The sequence below is a fragment of the Macrotis lagotis genome, chromosome 1, assembly GCF_037893015.1.
Source record: "Macrotis lagotis isolate mMagLag1 chromosome 1, bilby.v1.9.chrom.fasta, whole genome shotgun sequence".
NCBI classification, from domain to species: domain Eukaryota; kingdom Metazoa; phylum Chordata; class Mammalia; order Peramelemorphia; family Peramelidae; genus Macrotis; species Macrotis lagotis.
Genome location: NC_133658.1, coordinates 276646410 through 276663189, shown reverse-complemented (window position 1 = coordinate 276663189; position 16780 = coordinate 276646410). Strand labels below are relative to the sequence as shown.

Here is a 16780-nt window from a genome sequence, read left to right as displayed (position 1 = left end):
CATATAATTCCAGAGAACGACCCAGGCTACGAGCCGGCGAAGCAGTAGCTGGGCTGGCGGAGCCCGGGGGGGGGGGGCAGGGAGAATTGGGGACGGGGAGGGAGGGCACTGAGAGTTCCTGAAGAGCCGGGATGGGTGCGAGCTCCTTTGCGCCTTCCAGTAACCTTGGGGCACAGACGCCATTGTCGTTCCCTGTTTTAAGACTATCAAGAGGAAGAAGACGGAGGCCGAGGCCCGGGCCCGGGCCCCCCGGCTAGTGAAGGGCCGCAGCCGGACTGGAAGCCAGGCCTCCCTCAGTCCGGCCGGCTCGCAGTTACAAAGCGCGGGAGGTCCCGCCCTGCAGAGGCCGGCTACGTTTCCTCGGCGTTCAAGGACCAAAAGAAGCCGGGAGCAGGGCGGGATCAAAAATAAGATCCCTGAACCTCAGTTTGCCGCCCGAGGAAATGGGTGCGCGAGCTCCGGGGCCGGGAAGCCGGGAGGGGCGCCGCGTTGGCGCCGCCTCTGCCGGGCCATCGCCTGCGTCCCCGCCCATCTCTCCCGGCCTAGGAGGGGGCGGGACGGGCGGGATGGGGCAGCCCCGGCCCTTTAAGGGGCGGGCACTTGGCTGGTTTCGGGCGTTGTTGGCAGCTGGAGCCGGAGTCCAGAGGAGTCTGGGGAGACCCGAGCAGGCGAGGCCGGGCCGGGCCGGGCCGGGGCCTGAGCGCGGGGCCGGGGCCGGGACCCGGGGAGGCTAGGACCATGGGGAAGCTCCAGCTCTTTGAGATCTGCCTCAGCAACAGCCGCGTTATCTACAGCCCCGGAGAGCCGCTGTCCGGGACGGTGAGCCTGCGCCTGGGCGCCGCGCTGCCCTACCGAGGTGAGGGGCGGGCTGGCCCGGGCACCGGCTGCGGCCCGGCAGCAGCCTGCAGAAGGGGCCCCTCGGACCCGGCTCGGCCGCTGGTCAGCGCCCTCCCTCTTCCCACCTTTTCCGGGAATCCCACCTCTCCCTGTCCATGGTGCGTGTCTGCGCGTGTCTGCCTGCGTGTGTCTGCCTGCCGATACCAGTTTTGGCCCATCGTGTATATGTGTGGTGTGTGTGTGTCTGTGTGTGTCTGTGTGTGTGTGTGTGTGTGTGTGTGTGTGTGTGTGTGTGGTCGGAACCTCCACGAGGAAGTTCTTCACCCTCCTCCTCCTCCCTTCTCTTTGGATGCTTGGCTGAGAGAGGACTTCCCCCTCCCCGTGAGGACCAGCCCTCCTGGGTCCCCAGTAAAACCTCCCACTCAGCCTGGGCTGCCCTTTTCCCTTTGAGCCACAACCAAGGTGAGGCATTGGGATATGCTGCTCAATCTCCTCAGCCCATGCCCTCTGATGCCTGTGAGACGCTAGAGTCAGCTGAGTTGGGGTCCCGCCACCAACTGAAGGTCTTGACTTGGCTTTCCTGGCCTTTGCCTGCTCTGGAATCACCCTTCCGCAGCCAGGGCCCTCCAGGCTAGGGCTGGGCTGGGCTTGGATTTCCATGCCCAATGAGGGCTCAGGCCCTGGTGCCGGGTCATTTCCCTCTCTCCCCAGACCATTGGGCGCCTTCAAGTTCTGGTCTTGCCTGGTTCTCCTTCCCCCAATCAACTGGCCATCTATAGAGTCTCCATGGTTACCACAGTCTTGCTGGGAGGGTGGGGCCATCCCTGGGGAAGCACAGGGCCTCTGAGGTTTCTGAAGCAGGTTCCAGGCTTCCTTTTGGAGGGAGTCCTGGCTCTGGTTGATGGGACTGGCCCTGAGCAGGAACTGATAAGTTAATAACTCACCTACTGAGGTATGTGTGTGGGAGAGATAAAGAACAAAGTTTTTTCAACCCCAAGGAGTTCTAAGAGACAGAGTTGGCTTAACCCAAAGGAGGGAGAGACAGCCCTGGGCATCAGGCCAAACCAGTCTTAGACTGTATCTTGCTGGGACAGTTGGTGGTCTTTCAAGGGAAGGGACTACACATCTATATAGAACCACGGTCCAAGCACTGTACTAATTATGTTTTACCAAAATTATGTCATTTGATCCTCACAACGACCATGAGAAATAGGTGCTATTATTTTCATTTTCAGTTGAGGACATTGAGGCAAACACAAGCCAAGGGTCACAGGACTGCTAAGTTTTCTGAGGTTGGATTTGAACTCAGGTCTGATGTTCTAGCTCTGATGTTCAAGCCACTGTCTACAACTCCCTTGAATATAAGACTGCAAGAAACCAACTACTGACCAAGCTGAGGTTAGGCCTAGCAGTGACCTAGACAGCAAGTTACTGGGTTCAGGACTGTTGATCTGAGTTGAGACATTAGAAATGGGGGAGGGGAGCAGAAGGTTCTGTCTTATGGACTTTAGTAGACTCTGAAGGGATCTTAGATTCTACCGGGAAGTTAAGTGATTTACATAAGAACAAGCAGCAAGTTAATGACAGTGCATCCTGTGAAGCTAGATTTAGATCTGGGCCTCAATCTCTTTCTTCTAAAGATGAGAAAACTGAGTGCCAGAAAGGTTCACCAGGTTGCCTGAACCCACACAAGTAGAAAGTAGCCAAACTAGAATTCAAATGTCAGTTCTGGGACTCCAGATTCAGGGCTCTTCCCCGTTTCCCCAAGACTTTATAGACCAAGGGTCCATGGACAGAGCCCTAGATAATAAGATATATTTAAAGGGCAAGAAGAAATGAGAGGACAGAAAGAAATCTGTTGGAGAAAGATCTGCAGAGTCCAGAAATCCATTTTAACTTGATAGCTGTTTCCCTTATATGTGCCTCTAGTTCTTTTTGCAAATGGGATTCTTAGACTCATAAGAAACTCCTAAGAGACAAAAATGTCTTCCTGCTCTCTCTACCTCAATTCTTTTTTAAAATTTATTTATTTGTTTTTTTTTGCAAGACAATGGGTCACACAGATAGGTAATTATTAATTAATTATGTCTGAGGCTGGATTTGAACTCAGGCCCTCCGGACTCCAGGGCTGACTATACTGACTCCTGACTGTCCACTTCCGCCACCTAGCTGCCCCCTCTACCTCAATTCTGCCTTTCTTGGGGCATCCCAGGGATATTACCTTTTCCTTTTATAAGGGAAGAAATCCTTTTCTTTTTCCTTAGTCCTTTGTAGGCCAAAATAATCAAGAAGATGAGATAAAATGAGCTTCTCCCCTCTCCCCAGGCACTCCCCCCCCCCAGTGTGATCCTATTGGGTTGGAATAGTCTCTAGTCTTTGTCACACAGAAAAGGGGTTGGTTTAAGATGGGACCTCCAGGTGAAAGGGAGATTCAAGGGGCAGAGCTTAATCTCAGCTGGGATTGGGTTGGGTGGGATGGCACTGGAATCTCTGGGGTGTTCTCACTTGCCTGACCTTGCCTCTGCTGGGCCACCTGGTCCCTCCATCCTCCCCCACTCCTATGGCTTGGGTTGGAGCTGGCCTCTGTGACTCTGCCTGGAACCTAGACAAGCACTGGGACCATAGTGGCTAGGACCAGAAACCTGCCTTGGTAACAGCAAAGAAAGCTCCCTTTGTGGGACCAGGAAACCAAAGTCTGACTGGCTCCTTGGACTGGTCAGCAGTATATGTGAGTGGAGGCTTGTTCTGAAATACTGAGGTAGTTAGAAATCCCCTAGAAAACTAACTGGGCCATGGGTCTGAGGAGGTAGGCAAGGAAGGTACAGTGGTGAGTGAGGAGGGAGAGCTGCTGTTCAGGGGCATCAATTTGAGCTCTGACATACCCTTCACCTCTTATTTTCTTTGGCAGGGGAGAGAGCGGCTTAGATTCTGATGGTCAAGAACAAGTCACAAATGACAAATTGAGTTTGGATAGCAGGTTCTCTATTCTCAAGCTGGATATTCTTGAGTCTGGCCCTCCACCATCCTGAGCTGTGAAGAGATCTGAACAGGCTTCTAAAATATTCATGTGCCACAGAATTGGAGCCTGAGGGAGGCAGAACCTAGGGCAGAGTTGACTGGTTATGTAAGTTTCCTAAAGCCTGGGAGGAGGTAGAGGAGAGCCAGGCATCAAGTCTTGGATTCAGTGATCCCAAATCTTGGATTGACTAGGACAGAAAGGGACCAAGTCCTGGTAGGAATATGCTGCCAGGGTTTCAACCTTTTGTGATAATGGGAAGCCCTAGGATGGGAAAGAGGGGAGAAAGGACTAGAGATTGACTCTGGAGGCCATGGAAGGTGTTTTATGTAAATGTCGGGGAGGAGGAAGTCTGTTGGGACACCTGGTAAACAAAGGGACTCAAAGCTGGTTCCTTTAAATAGCACACTTCCTGGCATGTGTAAGCCTGGGCGTAGGGTATGAATTTCTGCTACCTATCAGTGGATCCCTTCCTCTAGTGACTTTCCTCCTGGGAACCTTAGGGTGGGGCAGGGAATTAGGTAGGAACTACCTTCTGGCTGAAGATCCAAGATAGGAGCCTCAGGGTTGGGACACCTGGGAATTCTATATAGATTCAACCCAAACTCTTCCCAAGACAATTTTTTTTTGGGGGGGGGGGAATGAGAGATGGACGGAGGAGGGAGAACAGCTTTTCATCTCAGCAATCAGTTTTTCCTGGGGAGGACATCTTATCTTGTGTTTTATTTTCACTGTGCTAACTCCCTCCCCAATACCCCCCCCCCACTTCCCCTCCCTGGTCCAGACCTGCTCAGACTGGTCAGACCACATTCTTGAAGTAAGAGGGTTCAGACTCACCTCTTGAAAGCAGTCTGTTTGCATAGCCTCCCCAATGGTTTGGTGTGAAATTCTGTGAGGGAGGTCCTTAGGTTGCTTTGCTCCGAATTCTGACTAGTTCTCTTGAGCTATAGTTTTCCTAGGGGTTAGACTGGGGTCAGTGTGGGTGGGTTATTACCAAGTCAAGGTCAAATTCTTAGTCTTTCCCTGTGGCTTGTTGTTTATAAGAAGGGGGTCTCCATTATTTGAGGAAGGGCCTGGTGACAAGTGGATAGCTCTGGCTGTAGAATCCATATACTTTTGTTGAGTCATTTCCTTTGTTTAGGTCTCAGTCCCTTCATTTGTAAATGGGGTTAGATGAAGAGAACAAGGATTCTCTTTGTTCTGTTCTTTGAGCAGGGACTCTGAAGCTTGGTCTGTCTCCTAAGCTCAGCATCTAGTTTCTTCTGAGCCCAAATGAAGATAGATTAGAAGCCCCATCTCTAGTCTCTTCACCCTATTTCCCTCTTATTTAATTGAGAAGATTCAAATCCTAAGAATGGTTATGTTTTAAAGGTCAGGAAGAGGCTCTTGATAAACTCAGGGAAAGGATTTGACTATGGGAGTGGGAAAGTAAACAACACTTCTGGCCAGGGCTATTCTAGGACCTTGGCTGGAGAACAGGGGGCAATTATGTTTTAGAATTTTCTCAGGAACCTGAGAAATCTATTAAGACAGAAAGGACTATTGGGGTCCTGAGATGGAGGGGATTGAATATGTGGAGATTGGGGTGGGGATAAGTACCTTTAGGGGGCTAGTCAGGGAAGGATGTGGTTATAATTCTTCATCTTGATCTTATCCTACCCTCAACCTGCCTAGCTGACTGGTCTTATGAGGAAAATAGGGGGAAACAGCAAGTATGACAGCTAAGTATGTGACATCTGTATCAGAACATGGGTTCTAACTCTTACTCTTCCTGGTCAAGTTGTGGGTCTCTTCATGAGAAAGACTTCTAAGTCCTTGAAACTTTTTCAGCCCTCACTTTTTAAAGTAAGGATTTTTAACCTAGGTTGATAGATCTGGGTGGATGGGTGGGTGGGTCTATACATTTGAATGGAGAAAAATATTCTATGCTTTTCATTAAACCCATAATTGAAATTTAGTTATTCCTTCAATTATGAATCTAGGCAACAAAATTCATAGAAAGAGCTCCCATAGGTGACCATGACTAAAAAAAAGTTTTAAGAAACCTAATCCTAGGGGCAGCTAGGTGGCGCATTGGATGAAGCACCAGCCCTGGAGTCAGGAGTACCTGGGTTCAAATCAGACCTCAGACACTTAATAATTACCTAGCTGTGTGGCCTTGGGCAAGCCACTTAACCCCATTTGCCTTGCAAAAAAAAACTTTAAAAAAAAGAAACCTAATCCTAAAGGCTATCCATGTCTCACAAATGAAGGTCAGAACTCATCAGGAGGTATTCTGAGGGGGGTTTTCTGGCTTCATTCTCACCCTAGACATGGGATAGAATGGGGCAGCATAAGGGGCCACCTGTCTATGGCAGCCTCAGACTTTCAAGACTGAGGGCAAGCAGACTCTAACCTGCTTTCTTCCTCCTTGGATGCATGCTGGTTCCTGAAAGCTCCAACCAGGGCTGGAGATAACCAGGTCTCTTCCCTGAGAGGACTTAGTTGGAAAGGAGCATAACCAGGAAAACAGAAACTGCTGGTGAGATTCTTGATGGTTTATCCTGCCCCAAAATTCCAGACAATCTCTAGAACACCAAGTTTTTGCTTTTCAGGAAGAGGTTAGAGATATTATGAGGGTTTCTGGTAGGTATGGTGATTCCCTTGATTAATTTATGAATTTGAATGTTATTTCAGCCATCCGGGTGACCTGCATAGGATCCTGTGGAGTGTCCAGCAAGGCCAACGATACATCATGGACAGTTGAAGAGGCATACTTCAATAGTACATTATCCCTGGCTGACAAAGGTAAGCAGGGGCAGAGTCCTAATACGATAGAGGGATGGTTTGATGGCCAATAGTCTAAATGAGGAGGGTAAGATCAGATAGTACTGGGTCTCTGACCTCAAATATGAAGAGGCTAAAAGCCTTGTGTTAAAGAAGAGCTGAGAGTCTGACAGGAAGGGGTGGGAGGCCCTGTGGTTGATAGTCTGAAAAGGAAAAGGAAACCCAAAAATGAAGGGGTCAGACTGGGGTATGAAAGGGTTCTTTTCTACCCCAAATGTCCCTGGTTAATGATCCAGAGCCTAGGAGGCCAAAGTCTTTCTTATGCCTGGCCCCATGTATACCTTGTGTAAGCTTGAATAATTTCATGTTCCTTAAAGGATTTAGTCACAGTTCCTTGTCTCAGCAGAAGTCCCCGTGATCCTTCCTGTGCTTCCTTGGGATCAGGCTTAGTCCTCCTTTCTCTTTGGTGCTTTATTTGACTCTCAGATCTCCTTTCCTCTTTTCTCTGAATTTCTGGTCCATGCTCTTGCTAACATGAACTTCCTCTGAGCCACCAAGGGAGATGTTCTTATTCATACTTTAGCTCAGCCAGACCCTCCACCTTCAGGCTATACCAGGTCTGGGCAGAGACTGCCTCAGAGTCCTGATTTTGGCAGTGAAAATTCCAGGTGACTAAATAAACAATCTCTTCCCCTCCCTTAGTCTCTGAGTAGCCCCTGTAAAATGGTGATCATTCTAGTACTTCCAGGAATGTTGGAGAAGAGGAAGAATGAAAGAATGTCACATGGAGTCATTGAGGTTCAGAGACAAGAAGCTCTTAATAGACTGGATGAGAAGAACAAAAAAAAAAACAAACTTGCCAAGCTAGAATAATGAGCCAAACATACTAAAATGTGATGGTGAATGGGGCAGCAAGGTGGCACAGGTGGATAAAGTACTAGTTTTCGAATCAGGATCTGAGTTGAAATCCAGCCTCACATATTAGTTGTGACTCTGGCAAGTCACTTCCCCCTAATTGCCTCCAAAAAAATGGACCCATGTTTAGGTTAAAATCAACTGCCCAAGTATAAGAAGGAGTAGTTAGACCACAGTTTACATGGGATAAGATATGAAGTTGTTATGGGTTTGTAATTTCAGTATCCAGGAGTTAGGGATGATAAGTTCTGGGGCAACATAACTGTCTTCAAGTATTTTGAAGGGTTATTACTTGGCCTCAGATGTCAAATCTCAGCAATTTTTTGAGCCAAAATTCAACTTGACATTAAAAACCTTAATATTGTTTAGAGCTGTTTCATAGAATTAGTTCCCCATTACTGGTCTTCAAATGAATAACCACTTCTCAGGAATATTATAAAGGAAATTCCTGCTCAGGTATTGGTTGGATTCAGTGTACTTCGAAATTTATGCTTCCTGCATTTACCTAGTTTCATAGCAGTTTAGGCTTATATCCCAGGTCTCCTGGCTTCCCACTGAGGGTATTTCCCTTCATGCAGTTTCTGGGGGATCCATTCTTTTGTTGGGAAAGAGGTTTCTAGTATTGCCCTTTGGTGCTGACAGGCAGTTCTCCTTTATGAGAGAGCCCTCTGCTTACCTATCAAGGAACATCTTTGTGTAATTGTTCCCATAGGAATGTGAAAGGGCATGGTAGAATGATTAGAGAACCCAAATTGGAGTCCTTGAGGCACTGGATTCAAACCTTGCCTCAGGCAGACTAGCTGTGTGACTGAGGGTAAATGCCTTAACTTCTCATATTCCCAGGAATCATTCTAAGACTTGCTGTTCTGCATCAGTAGAGGGGAGGAGTTTCTATATCTCCCCAGAGATCCACAATTAAACCCTAAGGATGGGGGATTCTTAAGCTAGCTTCCAGTGAAGCTGAATACAATCCTAGCTATGGGATCTAGGACCTTGGTTCCTCCTTGGTAATCAGCCCTAGCATCTGGGCCTTGTGACAGTTCTCCCTTCTCACCAACTGTTTTTCTTCTGCAGGAACCTTGTCTCCGGGAGAACACACCTTCCCCTTCCAGTTCCTATTGCCAAGTAAGAGCTAGGCTTGACCTCACCCCTTTTCTTCTGGGGGTAACCTTGTTCACCTGACCATTCTATGTCTGGTCAAAGAACCCCCCTGGACATATTAACACCGATAAATGTGAGAAGATTTTGGGGAAACATACAAGGGGTCATTTGAAGGGGAGGGTTTGTGTAGGAGGAGTTTTTCATTCTGATCATTGATCCAAAGTGGCTGCTCTTTGCTCTCTAGCCTATGCCCTCCCCCTTTTTCTCTCTTATGATACACCCATTCCTTCTGGTTTTGGGGGTTTGATCTTTGTAGCTTATCCTCATGCTCTGTCCAGTTCTGGCCTGCCCCATCCCATAAAATTCTGTTTCCTTGTGCTTCATTTTCTGCCCCAGCCACAGCACCCACATCCTTTGAGGGCCCCTTTGGGAAGATCGTGCACCAGTTGCGAGCTATAATCGACACCCCTCGCTTCTCCAAGGATCATAAATGCAGTCGTATCTTCTATATCCTCAGTCCCTTGAACCTCAACAGCCTCCCAGAAATCGAGGTGAGGCCATGGGAGGTGGGAGGCAGAAGTTTATAGGTTTATAATGTGAACATGACTGGGACTGGGCTGAACTGTGGTCTGAGAGTCGAGGGCTATTCTTGAGTTGGCTGCAGATTATTCCCAGAGCTTGTTGTCCTTGGCATAACCTTGGTCTTATTTCATGCAACAGCAACCCAATGAGGCCACAACTACCAAGAAGTTCTCTTACAAGTTGGTGAAGAGTGGGAGCGTCATCCTCACTGCAAGCACCGACCTCAGAGGCTATGTTGTAGGTCAGGTGGTCCAGCTCCGTGCAGATATTGACAACCAATCTGGCAAGGACACCGGGCCTGTGGTGGCCAGCCTCCTCCAGGTCAGAAGCTGGCAGGCATGCCCAATCCCAGACTCTATTCTCCTCTCCTACCAGTTCCTTGATCTCAGGGTCGTGTCTCTTTTCATGTCCATGTCTTTATCTTTCCCAGAGGTCCTCCTGGACAAGAACAGCCCCAGGCAGCTGGTGCATGGGGACATTGCTTGTAGTAGCTCCATTTTCAAGATATTTAATGAGGGGGAGACATTCATGTTTATTTCAAACTAAAGGAAACTGAGACTAAGGAAAATAGGAGACATGATTAGGACTTTTACTTTTGCCCAACCATGGACTTCCTCATTTCTATTCTCCCCTATCTCCCAGAAAGTATCCTATAAGGCCAAGCGCTGGATCTATGATCTTCGGACAATTGCAGAAGTTGAAGGCTCAGGGGTGAAGGCCTGGAAACGAGCTGAATGGCGGGAGCAGATCTTGGTGCCAGCCCTGCCACAGTCAGTGCTTCCTGGCTGCAGCCTCATCCACATAGACTACTATATTCAGGTGGGGACCCCGATCCTTGGGAAACCCTGTTTTTAGGCCCTGGGAACCCTTCTTTTTCTAGGATCCTTGTCTCTTCCATTTCCCCAAAGTTTTCCTTTCTCTTCCCACTCCCTCAATTGCCCTTATTCCTTCATCTCTTCATTGTCCTCCTGTCTTTTTAGGAGGCTGAATCCTACCAGTCCACAGCCCCTGTCTTAACTTAAGAAGGGCCCACAGGGATTTGTTCTTAGAGAACACTAATCCAAGGAGAGGAGTATATGTAGAATCTGATAAGATATTTTAATTTCTCCCTGACCTGCAGGAGCTGGAGCTGGGGCTGGGGCTGGGGCTATGGCTATGGCTATGGTGAGCAAGGTTTCATCAGTGGCTTTATTTCCTCAGTGATTAACAGTTGGAGGCCAAAGAATGGGTGGGTAGTTCTGTCTTCCCACTCCCAGAGAAGACTTGGGAGGGGACTGTTATTCAGTTTTGGGGCTCAGAGAACTCTTGACTACTCAGGTGCTTGAGAATCTTCCCCTCATACCCCCTCTCTTGTGCCCCTAGGTCTCACTGAAGGCACCTGAAGCAACAGTGAATTTGCCCCTTTTCATTGGCAACATTGCAGTGAATTGCCCTCCCTTGAGTCCTGGCCTAGCCCTCTCTGGACGCCCACCCCCCCTGGTGCCTACTGCACCACCTGAGGACTTGGATATGGCATCCTCTGGGTCTTGCCCTATGGCCAATGTCTCCCTCCCTACCAAGAGCCACTCGCAGCAGCAGTCAGCACGGCCCTTCAGTTATACACCTGGCCTGAGCTTTCCAGAGACCCGGGCTGAGACTGGCCCTGAAGATGGTTCACCGGGCCCTGGCCGGCCTCCCCTTTGCTTGTCCACAGGTGCCACTGTTCCCTACTTTGCTGAAGGCCCTGTGGTGCCTATGCCTACAGCCAGTGACCTGATCTTACCTCCTGAGTATAGCACATGGGGCTATCCTTACGGTGAGTGGACCAAGGCTGGGTGCAGCCAGGGACCTTATTTGGGGCCCTAGGACTGAGGAGTGGGGAAGGAGAAAAATTCTTGTACATGAGCCTCACTACCTTCTATCTCTTTCTTGAGCAGAGGCACCCCCATCCTATGAACAGAGTTGCAGCAGTGCCAGCTCAGGCTTGAGCAATGGGAACTGATTTGTGGACTCCTCAGACCATCTAGTGGGCCTCCTGTGGCCCCTGCCTCAGGCCAAGCTTTCATTGCTATGAAAGGAAGGAGCTGCTGGCTGAATCTTTGGCCTTGAGGGAAGGAGGAGGCTCATATCCGCTGGATCATCTGACCTCTGACTTTATATTTCCTTGGAGAGTTCTCTCCCTCCTCCCCTCCCATGCCTTAAACCCTGGCCTTCTCTGCCTGTCAGGTTGGGCAGTGTATTCTGACCCTGGGGGAGAGGTCTTGGGGCTCAAGCTGTACTGTGTATCCCCATTTCCCACATAGGCTACAGGGCCCTGAAAGGGCTGATATCTAAACTGGCTCTAGTGCAGGGAGGACTAATTGTTTGTCCAAGGGCAGGGTCTTCCCTTATTCCCAGGATCCAATCAATCAATCATTCTGGGGAAATTTTCACTGGCCCTCCCTCTTGTGCCTTTTCTCCTTTTGGGCTCGGGCTCATGCTGGGGGAGCATTGCTATAGCCCTGGCTTTCTTGGATAGCATGAAGAGGTCTCCTGCCATTCCTCCTATGGCCAGGATCCATTCCCTGTACATCCTGAGGCTGGGGCAAGAGACCCCAGGAACTGGTTTTTAACTTCCTGTCCCCAGGTGGGACTATGGACAGGGTGGAGATAGGTGGGCTGGGTTCCACTGCTCTCCCTGACATCTACTGAATTGTAACCTGTAACCTCCTCCCTTTAACTAATATATAGCTTGGTGCTCATCACTTTCTTTCTTCTGGACTTGGGTTTCCTTTGGGCAACCTGTTCTAGGCATGCTATGGCATGGGTGGTTCTGCATCCATCTTAGTCTGTTTCCTAGTAATATCTAAGCCTCTTGTCTGACTGGGAGAGTGAGTAGCATCTTGGTGACCTGTTCTGCTCTCTGCCTCCCCCCTACCTCCTCCCAAGCTATCCTGGAAGCCTTTGTCTTCTGTCAGGTTGGTGAGTCTTGGCTCCAGTTTGGCCAGTAACTTTAAAGCTTATGTGCAATATTGAGAGAGATTGCTTGGATTGGCTCATGGGGCAGACCTGTTCTCAAGCTTAGGGAGGTTTTAAGAGCCATAGGGAATCCTGTCACTTCCTGTTTTTCTTTGGCTCTGTTTTATCTAGACCCCTCCTCCCTCTCCTGTTCAGGTATTTATTGATAAAATATGCCTGCCCTCTTCCCTTCATTCCCACCCCCAGCCTTGGAGGCATGAAAATCTACATGTAAATAAAGTTTTTGTTTTGTAATGTTCTGTATTCCTCTATAAATTTTTTGTGTACCCATAGGTTTGTTTTCATGTTGATCCCTCTCCCCTCACAGTGTCCTCTCTACCCTCATAACTTCCTTGTTTCTTCCCCTTATAGCCCTTTCTCTAGGATTTTGGGGTTGACATTTGTCCTCCCCCACTTCTCAGAACTTGAAACTTGGAATTTGGAAATATACAAGAGGATCAGAAGCTTTGTTCCAAAGCTGTGGCCCTTACTGAGATTAATCAAGTTTAGCTAAGATACACTTATTAATCTGTCAGAAGCAGCTAGGTGGCACTATGGATAGAGTGCCAGACCTGGAATCAGGAAGACTCAACTTCCTAAGTTCAAATCTGGCTTCAGACACTAATTGTAACCCTAAGTTACTTAACCCTGTTTGCCTCAGTTTCCTTATCTGTAAAATGAGCTGGAGAAGGAAATAGCAAACAGTATCTTTGCCAAGAAAACCCCAAATGGGGTCATGAAGAGTTGAACTCACCTGAAAAATGAATAACAAAACTATGATTGAAACTGTGCTTTGAACTCCAAAGAAAGTCAAACTGTGCCTGCCCCTCAAGCAACTCAGTCTAGGGAAGACAACATGCAAATAACTAAGTAAAAGTGATATAGGGTGATATTAGAGGCAATTTCAGAGGGAAAGTGCTAACATTAAGGACAGTCAAGTTTATTGCAGATAAGAGAAGGCAGAGGTGAGAAGAGGGCCATCCAGGTTAGGGAGATATAGTCAAGTGAAAATTGGGATAGAGTGGGAGGAGGCTAGCAGCAATCACAGATTTTGTGGAGGAGTTTAAGATGTAATGAGACTGGAAAGGGAGGAGACAGATTAAAAATCCAACAGAGAAAAAACCATCAGGATTTTATATTTGATCCTAGAGGTGATAGTCACTTGAGTTTACTGACTAGGGGAGTGACGTGGTCAGATCTATATTTAGGAAGATGAATTTGACTGCTGAATGGAGGGTAGGCTGAAGTGGAGAGAGACTTGAAGGCATCTGCAAGGCAGGGAGACTGACCAGAAACTTTATCAAAATAGTCCAGGTGTAGGGTAAAAAAGGGCTGGCTCTAGGGTGGCACTTGTGTCAGAAGTGAGGTATTTAGATGATGGGTGACAGTTTAGGATGTCTGAGACCTCTAGTTCAAGTTGTCCAAAAGGCAATTGGAAAGAGGAAATTGGAGATCAGGTCACAGATAAGGGTTGGATAAATAGATACTGAGAATCATTTTTATAGAGGTAACTGAATCCTTAAGATCTGAGAGAGCATCATCTCATCAAATAGAGCAAACAGTTGGATAAGATAAGGTCCAGGACACAGTCTTAGGGGAGGTACATGTAGTTAGCAACTGTGACCTGGATGAAGATATAGCAAAAACTAAAAGGGAACAGTCATACAGGAGAGGAGATCTAGGAGAAAACATGAAAACTAGGTTAAGAGCAGCTGCACTAGTGTCAAAGTCTGCAGAGAAGTTGAGAAGGATCAGGACTGAGAAAAGACCATTAGATTTGGCAATTAAGATGCCATTAGTAATTTGGAAAGAGCAATTTTGGTTGAATGATGAGCTCAGAAGCCAGATTGTAGAGAGTAAAGAGTAAGAGGAAAGGAAGTGTGTGTGGGGGTACTCAGTTTAACAACAAAAAAAGAAGAGACTATAATAGCAGCAATGAAAGGATCAGGAAAGGGTTTTTAGGGAATAGGGGAGATTGAAGATAAACAATGGAGGATAACGGAACATTTTTTTTGGGGGGGGAATGGGATAGAATGAGATCATTTCTGAATGTAGAGGAACTTTCCTTGGCAAAGAGAAGGGTTACATTCATGTGAGGAAAGGGTAAATGAAGAGATATTCCAGAAGACATTTGCAACTGAGGAGGAGGGGGAGAAAAGAGAACTCTCTGGGAATAGTTTCAATTTTTTCCAATCTTAAGAAGCAAGATTCTCAGCTGAGAGGGAGAGGAAGACGCTGTAGGAGCCATGGGAAATTTAAGGAGCCATAAGGAAATTTAAGGTTTTCAATAGTTGCTTTGGAATCTAGAATAGTGATTTGATTAGGAAGTGTAAAAGGCTTGTCTTGTTGCAGTGATGACCCAGTTGAGATTATGTAATATAAATCTGAGATGGACCCAGTCAGAATGATTTCATGATTTTTTTTCCCCATCTTTGTCCAGCAGCAGGTGAATAGAAGCGAAGGCAGCAGAAATTAGGAGAAATTCAAGACTCAGGCTTGGTTGGGCAAGATCCTTGATGAGGCAAGAAAGTCAAGAGGATTGTATAGAGAGGGGATCAAAATGAGAAGGAAGAAAAATGTAGCCATAGTAAGTTACACAACAGCCTGGGAAAGAGAGCTGAGGGGTAGAGGAATTGGAGATAACAGTGAGGCAAAAGAAGTTTAGGATTTTAAGGCACAGAGGGAGAATGATAAAAGTTTGTGAAAGGTTAGGCATTTTCAATTTAGCAATTAGTTTTTAAATGTCTACTTTGAACCAGGCCCCAGAAATCAGAAAAAAGAAACAGTCCCTGCCTTCAAACAGCCTATGAAAGAAAACATAAAAGGCTAGTAGAAACAATATTAATAATATGAGGGAGGGAGAGCTATAACAATGTAAAGTTTAGGAAAGGCTTATATGGCTACTTTTGAAAGGTACCTAGGTACCTAGGGATTCTATGAGGTACAAGAGAGGAGGAACTGAGTTCCAGGAACAGAGAAGACAATCTATCCTAGTGAGGAGGTAGGGGATTGAGAACAGTTTCAAGAGGGCCATTTGTTTGGGAATGTAGTGTATAAGAGAGGGAAACTTCTTTAAAGGTAGGTTGGAGTTAGATTACAAAGGGCTCTAAATAGTAAACAGAGGAGTCGATTTTATCCTGGCAACAAGAGGAAAGCTGGGGAGTGACATGATCAAACTGTTCTTTAGGAATATCAATTTGGTAGCTGTGTGGAGGATAGATTGGAAATAGTGAGAGATAGCGAAGGGATTATGACTCTTATAACAGGAGGATCAGATGTAGGGCACTGGTTATGGGAGAGGAGTAGGTAGATGTGGGAGTAGAATAAACAGGGCTTGGGAACTGGATCTCAAAAGTAAGCGGAAGTGGAGAATCAGTCAACAAGCATTTATTTTTTTCTGCTTTTTCTCACTTATTTTTAACTTTTTTACAATTTTTCCCCTAATCCTGTCCCCTCCCCCCCAGAAGGCAGTCCGCTAGTCTTAACATTGTTTCTATGGTATACATTGATCTAAATGGAATGCTATGAGAGAGAAATCATATCCCTAAGGAAGAAAAATAAACTATTGTGCCTGATTGTTGCACTAATGGAATGAGCAAGTCTGTCCAGGTTGGTCATTACCTTAATGTGGCTGCCAATGTTCCTTCAGCATCAGTCCATGCAAATCATTCCAGGCTTTCCTGAATTCCCATCACTCCTGGCTTCTAATAGAATAGTGTTCCATCCCATACATATACCACATTTTGTTAAGCCATACCCCAATTAAAGGACATTTACTTAATTTCTGATTCTTTGCTACTACAAACAGAGCTGCTATGAATATTTTTGTACAAATGATTTTTTTATAGGTTGCTAAAATATAGACCCTCATGAGAAATAAAGGGAAAAAAATGTGTTTCAGTCTGTGTTCTGATACTATCAGCTCTCTCAGGTGGATCATATTCTTTACGCTAAGTCCATCATAGAAGTTACTTCCATATTTTTTCACTGTTGCTGTTGCTGATTGTAATTCCCTCCATCCATTCCACCCCACTACCATATATTTTCTCTCTCCTTTCACTCTGTCTCTCTTCTAAAATGTGCTGTAGGGTGACTGAGTAGCACAGTGGACTGATCACCGGCCCTGAAACTCAGCAACCACCTGGCCTGTGGTCTGGGACAGGCCACCCAATCCCAGCCCCTTGCAAGAAGTAAAAAAGAAAATGTGTTATGTCTGACTGTTCTCTCCTATGATCTACCCTCTCATCTATCACCCCCATTCCTCCATAACAAGCATTTATTAAAAGCCTAGTAGACATTGAATACTGTGCTTGTACAAAAGGCAAAAGAAAGAATCCCTGGGCTTAGAATGCTTATATTCTAATGGAGGCTGGGGATGGGAGAACCAGGAACCAGAATAACTACAAGGAAGGTGGAGCCCTATTCAGAATATAAAGAAGTTAAGAGGAAGGATTTAGGGGGAAGAGATGAATTCCATTTTCTTTTAACATTTTTTCTAATTACTTGCAAAGATAATTTTTAACAATCATTTTTGTAATGTTTTGAGTTTTACATTTTTCTTCCTCCTCCCTTGCCTTGACAGAAAAC

The 16780-nt window shown here is 46.8% G+C and overlaps 1 protein-coding gene across 1 annotated transcript; it reads left to right on the top strand.

The window, feature by feature from the left end:
* The first annotated feature begins 679 nt into the window (after positions 1–679).
* ARRDC1 (arrestin domain containing 1) lies at positions 680–16563 on the top strand. Its single transcript, XM_074210550.1, has 8 exons — positions 680–856; positions 6530–6640; positions 8609–8659; positions 9032–9186; positions 9356–9538; positions 9860–10036; positions 10580–11012; positions 11134–16563. The coding sequence occupies exons 1-8, from the start codon at positions 739–741 to the stop codon at positions 11196–11198; spliced, it is 1293 nt and encodes a 430-aa protein (XP_074066651.1). The 5' UTR covers positions 680–738; the 3' UTR covers positions 11199–16563.
* The last annotated feature ends 217 nt before the right edge of the window (positions 16564–16780 follow it).